Source organism: Mus pahari, chromosome 3 (assembly GCF_900095145.1).
Source record: "Mus pahari chromosome 3, PAHARI_EIJ_v1.1, whole genome shotgun sequence".
Classification (NCBI taxonomy): Eukaryota; Metazoa; Chordata; class Mammalia; order Rodentia; family Muridae; genus Mus; species Mus pahari.
The window spans coordinates 126,824,235-126,833,518 of record NC_034592.1 but is presented as its reverse complement, the minus strand read 5'-3'; the positions used below and the strand labels follow the sequence as shown (position 1 = coordinate 126,833,518).

At 43.8% G+C, this 9,284-nt stretch overlaps 1 protein-coding gene across 1 annotated transcript; it reads right to left on the bottom strand.

The window, feature by feature from the left end:
• Positions 1-93: 93 nt before the first annotated feature.
• Mgme1 (mitochondrial genome maintenance exonuclease 1) lies at positions 94-9,235 on the bottom strand. The gene is made up of 5 exons (XM_021192244.2): positions 9,129-9,235; positions 7,879-8,450; positions 3,657-3,873; positions 1,358-1,490; positions 94-1,006 (listed from the first exon to the last, which is right to left on the bottom strand). Exons 2-5 carry the CDS (start codon positions 8,381-8,383, stop codon positions 845-847), a joined length of 1,017 nt encoding a protein of 338 aa, XP_021047903.1. The 5' UTR covers positions 8,384-8,450; positions 9,129-9,235; the 3' UTR covers positions 94-844.
• Between the last annotated feature and the right edge of the window lie 49 nt (positions 9,236-9,284).

Below are 9,284 nucleotides of genomic sequence, written 5' to 3'. Positions count from 1 at the left end.
TTTTTTTTTTTTTTTTTTTTTGGTAACTTATAATTTTAAGTCAGTAGCTGTAACTTAAATGCTACTAGATTTACTTTATAAAACAGAAAACCCTTTCCCAAGAACAGCCAATGATTTTTTTTTGTTACTTATCAAACACAGAAAAAAAGTTTTACCATTGTTCCTCTTTGTTAACAAGTTCCACAACAGTATTTTTTGTAGTCCATGGTCTGCTGACACCAGAAACAGATAGCCAAACCCTAATGACGGCAACTTCCACACTCAGGCTTCCTACTGCTGGGGCTTCTCTGGGAAGGAAAAGGATCCGGCCAATGATGTGGTGCGTGCCCCAGCTCTCCAGGCAGCCAGGTTTCCTCAGGCCGAAACAAGTTTTCCTAATGACACAAGAGTGTATAAAATACCTTCTAGGAAACTGTGTGCTGGTGATGTCTACGTGCTTGCTCTCTCTGTACACCCTGAGGGTGCAGGGCCCCTCCTATCCCTGAGAACTCTAGGGGCATGTGTGGCACATGATGCTTCATTTGGCCTTGTGATCTCAATTCAAAGACTGGGCATCCTGCCAGGGACACAGAGGTTTGCAAGGGAGCCCAGAAGTCCCTGGGCAGCTGCCAATCCCAGTGTCCTCCTCTCAGGTGAGAAATAGCCAGAGGTCATGAATCTGGTGAGACAAGGGTTGGCCTCCAGACTCTCTGGCTTCTTGGTGGGTACATCCCAACACACCACACCTTCAGCTTGTGTTAATGCAGCCCTCAGTTCCCGGCACTCCTCTTTAGAAACTCAGTGGACAGCAGTGCATCTCCCAAACAGAAGGGCATGCACAGCATCACCAAGTGATCCCCGGCCTTTACGCTGGCTCTGGAGTGCTCAGGTTCTTTTGCCTTTCTGTATACTCTTCTAGTCGAAGAAGCCACTTGGCCCAATACTTGGAACAGAGCTCTTCATCCATGAAGTGAGGGTGCGCAGGGGACCCATCCTTATAGGCCACCACAATTAATCCACACTGAACCTACAGAGAAACACAGTGCAGCTTCAGCATTTCCTCTTGTTCCAGGGCAAATTAGTCAGTGCTAAGCATGCTATAGTAGTATCTCCAAATCCATTTCTAAGATGGGCTGGTTAAAGACTGCACCAGGACACAGGAGAGCACAAAGATAAACACTGAAGGACGGACTGTGCTCACTAAGCAGCAAAGCAAGGCAGACACAAAAAACCAACCAACCAGCAGCAGCAGCAGCCCAGGAGAGGAGGGGCGTGCGCTGTAGTGAGAGGATGCTGGAGAGCAGTAAGCAGTGCTTTAAGTAGGAGTAAAAACCAAACCACCACAACCAACTTATCCCGCAGGAGCTCATGGTCTGACCTGAAAACTGTAGTGGGCATCGTGGTTGGCCGCGCCCATGTACGCCACAACTTGCAGTGGGTTGTCATATGTATTTTGAATAAAAGGTTTTGGTTTTTCTGATGTCTTCCAATCAATCACACATAACTTGCCCCTAAGGAAAATCCAGAGGAATTCTTTGTAAGTAACAGTTCAAATTGAAAAATCAGGCCAGCAAGATGGCTCAGTGGGTAAAGGTGCCCTGCTGCCAAGCCTGTCGACCCAAGCACAGTGCCTGGGACTCACATGGTAGAAGAGCAAACTCCTAAGGTTGTGCTCCAATCTTGTTTTGCAAACTGTGGTGTGAGAACCTACACATGTGTATACACATACACATACACACACACACACACACACACACACACATACTCTCTCTCTCTCTCTCTCTCCAAACAAACAAACAAACAAACAAATAGATTATGCATGTACGTAATTTAAAAATCCTATAAATCAGAAAAACTACTAAATTAACTCCTGTGTTATGTACTTTAGTTTTGGTTCCTCGAAGACTGTTGCTTTTATCCTCTACTTTCCAAACAGGCTTTACTTCTTAGGATTAGAAAAGCATGACAGGCAAGCTCTTCATGCCTATGATTCTAGCAGCTACGATGTGGAGGCAGAGAATAACTAAGAGCTCAAAGTCAGCCTGTGCTGCACAGTGAGTTCTTGTCTTCGGAGAAAAGCCAGGGTAGATGGGACTGGGCATAGCTCAGCAACAGAGGCTCCTATCACACACAGCTACTCAGCAACAGAGGCTCCTATCACACACAGCTACTCAGCAACAGAGGCTGCTATCACACACAGCTACTCAGAAGGAGTGGGAGGCACATTTTTGGTTCAAATAATAATTCTCTTTGTTCCCTGTGACTCCTTTAACCACTAACAGCAACTGAGATTACACCTCTCATGGTTTTGATTAATTTTTTGGAAGCAGAATATATCAGTAGTAAAGAACTCACTATGAATTGATACATGCTATGACACTTCACCATAAAAGCTGAATTCAATCAGTAGGAACCTGTGATATGCAAACATAGAAGTAAGGAAATCTGGACCCTTGCCTAAAAGTTCCTATGTAGACAGACACTTCCTCACTCCATCCATTCTGGTATGATACTATACCTACTAACTATAAATATTTAGAAGATCAGAATGTAGGGCCAGGTTTGGTGGTGCAAGCCTTTAACCCAGACACTTGGGAGGCAGAAGCTGGCATAGCTCCATAATTTGAGGTCAGCCTGATACACATGGTGAGTTCTAGGCTAGTAAAGGCTACGTGGTGAGACCCTATTAAAAAAAAAAAAAAACTAAGAAAGAAAGAAAGAAAGAAAGACAAACAAAGAGGGTAGTTCTGTCACTTGGAACAACATGGATGCATAAGAGTATGCCAAATAAACGAAGTCAGGGCCCGAAATGACATCAGATCCATGGGCATCCATAAAAGTTAAGTTCAGAAGCTGGGCAGAGGCAGAGGCAGAGGCAGAGAGGCAGAGAGGCAGAGAGGCAGAGAGGCAGAGAGGCAGAGAGGCAGAGAGGCAGAGAGGCAGAGAGGCAGAGGCAGGTGGATCTCTGGGGATTCTAGGCCAGTCTGGTCTATGTAGTGAGTTCCAGGACAGCCAGGGCTGCATAGTGAGACTGTTGTGTCTAAAACCTTACTACTTAGCCAAAGGCTCAACTGTCACCCAGATTCCACACTCTTTCCCTCGCATCCTGTTATTGCTCTCATGATTTATTTGGAATGGAGTATCTGTAGATGACAACAGCTCTTGGAATCTGGAATGGCTAGGAAAAACAGTAACAGCAGCAACTTAGAAGCCATAGGAAGTTTTAGCTGGTTCAGAGTCCTTATCATATCAGCCACTGCTTGGAAGCCAGGAAGAGAGTTGATGTTCAGGGCCAACAGATCACTGCACAATCTTTGGGAAAACAGGAAAAAAGCATGGGGGAAGGGAAGAAGAAAGCCAAAAGAAAACAACAGTGATTAAAGAGGAAACAGAGAAGATCATTCAGGAACCACACTGGGTCCTAGAGAGACAAGAGAAGGGACAGGCTGGAAGATAAGCCATGCCCCTGACAGTTTGACTTTCATATTGGCAGAGGAGGTGGCTTTCCTCGGCACGTCTCTCCTACCTCCTGCCCCGTTCTTCCCTTTTTACCTTAAAAAGATGGAGGCCACAATTCCTTAGGTACATCTTGAAGCAGGAGTTAAGAGACAGCTGCCCATAGACAATCCTGCCCCACCCATTCACCCACTGTGACTGAAGGAGGCATGGGTACTTACCGGTACTCAGCCACGCAGTCCAGCAGCCCTATGTACTTCAAGGCCTCATGCTGGACGGCACTCTCCAGAGCTTGCACACCACTGATTTCTTTCAGAATATGCTGAATGCTTTCGATGTAGCCACATTGGGGGTGCTCTTCTCCCCCTGTTAGGTTCTCCTGGGGTGACAGTATGCTTTCCAAGGCTTTATGGAACTGTTTGCCTTGTAAAAACACATCTAAAAAGAAATGGAGAAAAAATAAAAACAGAACTAACTAAAACCAAACCAAAGCAGGATTTAAAATGAAATGCTACATATTACATATAATAGAAATAATTTAAATCATACAAAAATTATCTTTAAATGGAAACCCCTTAGATACAAATTTCACCCTTTTTTTTTTGTATTTGTAGGCAGGGTGTTGTTTGTATTATAGGCTGGCCTTGAACATGAGATTCTCTTACTTAAGTCTCATGTGCTGGTAAGTACAACTATGCCCAGCTATATTCAGTTTCCTGTGAAACTCAATAATGTAATTTTTTTTTTTTTTTTGAGATGGCTCTCATTATGTAGTTCTGGCTGTTTTAGAACTACATAGATTAGGCTGGTTTTGAACTTACATAGAACTTTGCTTCCTGAGTGCTGGGATTAAAGGCATACACTACCACATCCTAACTTATCTTTAAAAATATTCTTTTTGAAAGTTTAGAAGAAAAAGCATAGGACAGGAAGGTTGTAATTTTTAAAAAATGTGCAAGTATTTTATCTAAATGTATATCTATGTACCACATGTGTGTCCCTGTTGCCCAAGTAGACCAGAAGGTGACATCAGAGCCCCTGGGACTGGAGTAAAGATGGTTGTGAGCCACATGGCTGCTGGGAATCCAACCTGGGTCCTCTAAACCACTGAGCATCTCTCCAGTACCCAAGCTATAAATCTTGGCAGCTGTCTAGGAGGGAGATGAGGAGGAAGAGGCACAAAGACATTCCTTTCTGAGAGAGCCATGAAGGTCTGACAAGCAGCCACATGCCAGAGTTAAAAAATCAAAAGTACCAGAAAACCAAAACCAAAACCATACATAGGCTACGGTCAGAGTCCAAAACTGATGGAAAAAAAAAAAAAAAAAGGACATGTATGCCTTCAGTCAGGACTCAGAAAGTGTCAGATCTAACAGAGCCTCATGTTGCTCGATTATAACTATGTGGAGCCCTTGGGCTTCTGAGAAGGAAAAGTATGTTCTTTCTTTCTTTCTTTCTTTCTTTCTTTCTTTCTTTCTTTCTTTCTTTCTTTTTTAGATTTTATTTATTTTATTATATGTAAGTACATTGTAGCTGACTTCAGACACTCCAGAAGAGGGAGTCAGATCTTGTTACGGTTATGATGGTTATGAGCCACCATGTGGTTGCTGGGATTTGAACTTCGGACCTTCGGAAGAGCAGTCGGGTGCTCTTACCCACTGAGCCATCTCATCAGCACATATTATTTCATTAAGGGAATAATTATTTCTTTCATCTCTTCGTGTAGTTAGGTGACTCTACCTTCCTGAGGAGTGGTCTTTTAGGCAGGCTGACTGACCAGTTCAACTGGATCAACTCTTAGAGTTGTGGGGTAGGTGGTAATATTCGGTGTTCACCCAAGCTGGAGGGAGAGTTCATTCTCCTGAGAAGAAGGAAATAACTCATTCGTAGGCCTTAATGGAGCCCTGCTCAAGGCTGCAATAACAATGTCTGTGAGGAACTTGCTTAACCAACTACAAGCCAACTCCTTAGGCTCCTTACATTCTTTTAAGAACAGGAAACATAAACATACTCAATAAAAATGCTACATAGTCACCTGATCACTGGTGAAGGAGAGGGAAAGAGAGCAGTGTTAGGCTAGGTAGTGGCCTTGGTGCTTTCAAACAACTCAGCAAGATACTGACGGCGGCTCCTCCTGCAGCCTTGGCTGTCCTGTTAGCTTCCCCAAAGCACAAGCACTCTGGCTCAAGTCTCCTAGCAGAGCAAGGAGTTAAGCTTACGGAGCATTATGGACACACACAGAAGCCCAGGCTTGCAGACAAACCCAGGAAGAGAAAAACAATCTCATCCAAACGGGGGACTGTTAAACCATAGTATGTCTGTCAAATTTACAAAGACTTGAAAGATCAGTTCTACATCAGCAGAAATTAAAATTGCTTCTGGAAAATTATTTGGGGATTACATGGAATTCAAGATAGGAGGTAAACTGTTCTACTCCCTGTATTCTTGGTCCTGCTGAATGAATCAGAAGATAAACTTGTTGAAACCAGGCGGAGGAACCTAAGTACTCGCCTAGTGCACACAGGGTTAAGTTTAACCACTAACGCTATCAAATGATAAACAAACGACTTCACCCACTGCCATGCAGTTTAATTAATTCCCAGCTACAGACCTATCCTGGCTAGATTCTTCACACGTGTAACTACGAACATCTAGTTTTGTGGACCCCGTGTACGCAGGATCAGAGGTGGGTAAATCTCTGAGTTCGAGGCCATCCTGGTTTCTAGAGTTCCAGGACAGCCAGGGTAGCAAAGGGAAACCCTGTCTCGAAAAACAAGCAAACAAACAAACAACCGAAAAGGAAAGCAGAGACCAGTTGAGTGGTTGTCACTACCCATCTTAGGAAGGCGCTCCAGCATGCCCCTTGCCCCTCACATCTGCAGAAAGTCGTGAGTGCCTCTCTGCCTTCCTAGCAGTGCAGCCCCTTCATATAACTGAATACACCTCATGCTGTAGTGACCCCAACAATAAAATTACTTTCATTACTTCATAACTGTAACTTTGCAACTGTTATGAATTGTAATGTAAATATCTGTGTTCTCCAATGGTCTTAGGAGACCCTGTGAAAGGTTGTTGGACCCTTAAAGGGTTGCTGGACCCTTAAAGGGTTGTGACCTACAGGTTGAAAACATTGGTATAAAAGAAAGCCTTGGTCACCTTTGCCATATCCACACCTACATAATTAAATGCTTATACTTTTTCGGTGTTTTTTTTTCTTAAGACACCTGGAAAGAAGGACAATAATTTTAAAATAAAAGTGTTCATATGTCACCAGAGGTACATATAATATTCTTGGGGAAACAAAGGCTAAGGAATGCCTATATAAGCTCCAGTTTTGACCAAAGACATTTATACAATCCTTATGAGACCAGCATTCTCTCACACCAATGGTTTGCTTCCCTCCCTTTCCCCGAGGGTGTCCTTATGTAGTCCAGACTGGCCTGAACATGTGACCTTACCTGAGCCTCCTGTGTACAGGGACTAGAGGCATGAACCACCATGTCAATTATTTTTTTTAATCTACCCTCTTTTGTTCGATTTCTCTCGAGACAGGGTCTCTGTATGTAGCTCTGGCTATCCTGGAATGCCCTACGTAGACTAGGCCAACTCAAAAGAGATCTGTTTATCTGCTTGAGTGCTGGAACTCAACACTATACCTGTGTGTGGGCCACTATTCCTGGCTTAAAAGGACTGCTTTAAGAACATTGTCTTCTTGACTTGTCTAATAAGTCAGGAGTTGATGCCTGCCAATATGATCAAAACACACTATACCAGATTCTCTAAGAATTGGTAAAATTTTTAAAAATAAGAGAGTTGAAGGTTACTTAACCATTTCCTAGTCAAGAACATTTGATCAGTTCAATTTACCAAACTATAAGCGGGGATCTTGAGTTCTGGATTGTGACTAGTCAATTGATACTGATTAGTAGAACAATGGGTAACCATTAAACTCTGAGCAAAAAATAAACCAAAACAAAACTATTTAAAAACTAGACTTTTGGCAGGGCAGTGGTGGCATATGCCTGTAATTCCAGCACTTGGGAGGCAGAGGCAGGGGGATTTCTTGAGGCCAGCCTGATCTACAGAGTGAGTTCCAACACAGCTAGGGCTACACAGAGAAACCGTCTTGAAAAACAAAAAACAAACAAACAAACAAACAAAAAACTAGACTTTTGTCAAGAGATGGAAAAGAATTGATAGGTTGTTTATAAATTATGCAAGTTTGTCAAATAATTTGATCTCTGTTATTTCCATTCTTTAAGTGTAATTTACAGTTAATAGTATCTACAAGGATTAAGCAAGTTAGCAGACACGAAATGCTATTTAATGCTATTTGAAAGTACTTCCTCAGTAAGATCTTTTTTTTAAGCCCCATTCTTTTGACAGGCATGCTCTATCTCCTAAAAACCAGTGACCACACATAAGCAGAAGTAAGAGAATTACTTGAAGTATATTCTGCAAACCCGTCTTCTCCCAGCTCCAGAATCATCCGCTCCTTCCACCTCTCCAAGAAGAAACTCTGTTCAGGTGGCATGGTCTGCTGAAGGATGCGGGTCACACTGGGCATCTCCCTTCTTTGCAAAGGGATCTTCAACGGGCCTGAAGAAGCATTTGTGTGTGGCTTCCCGTGTCTCTCTTCATTGAAGATAGGAAAGCAGTGTTGGGGGACTCTAGCCTGTGGCTCCTGCTCTGCAGCCTTACGCTTACTCACAGGACCATACAGTACATCATCTTCCTGGAACAAGGACTCTGGAGTCTGGGCCGGGCCTCTGGACAAGACAGAGCGTACTAATCGAGAGTACTTCGCTTGGTCTACGGCTTCGTAAGAGTTTTTTTTCTTTTGGCTACACAAATAAGAGGAAGTGGAGAAACTCACAGGAGGGCTTGCTTTTACAGAAAATCTGTCTAACCGGCTAAGCAGCCTGCAGAAGGTCAGAGGCAGTTTCATTTTTTAGACTTCACTCCTCTTACTTTTCTCTAGTCTGTGTTGTTTAAAAAGTGTGCTCTGTTCTTATCTGAAAAAAGAAAAAAAAAGTGGTGTTAGGTTTAAGACATTTTCTATATTAAAACCATCAAATTGAAAATCACACAAGAACATTAAAAGTGCATACACTAAACTTTTGACGTTCCCCCCCCCCCAAAAAAAAACATTCCCAAGAAAGATTCATGAAAATCCAGAAGTGGCTTTGGTTCAATGTTAATGTGTTGACCGTTTCGGATGTGACACCTAAATCTTTAATCTGAATAAATGTGACAAGGCCTGGAGGCATAGACCAGGAAACTTAAATTACTTGGGAGGCTGAGACAGTATGATTTGGGGTCTTAGGGTTAGCTTGGCTGTGTCTCTAGAAACAAAACTACAATCCCCCCCCCAAAACCAAATTCACAAGTCTTAATTAACAGTTAGACACCTACATCTACATGCCAAACTCTTTACTAAATATTCTGTATGGGCATCTCTCATCTATTCCTCACTCCCTTTAAAAAGTGGGTGCTACTGTGACCCCGTGGTCCGGACTGGGGACGTGTGGCAGGTGGGTCTGCACGGCCCATCCACGTTAATTCCAGAAAGTGATCTCGGCAGGGGTCTCCCACGGCTGCGACTGGACAAGCGTGGCCCTCCGTGCCCGAGTTTGGGCAGGGAAGGGACCATTTAAACAGAAGCTCGGCCAGCGGCAGGGTTCCAGCCGTACCTGAGATGCCACCACGCCGTAACACCCAGCCCGCAAACAACCCTCTCGCGACCCGTACTTTCATCGGTCCCGCGCTTTCCCAAAGCGAGGCGGACCCAGCATGCACTGCGGCGTCCCCGTCGCACCCGCGAGGCGCCGTCCCCGCCCCCTGCTGAA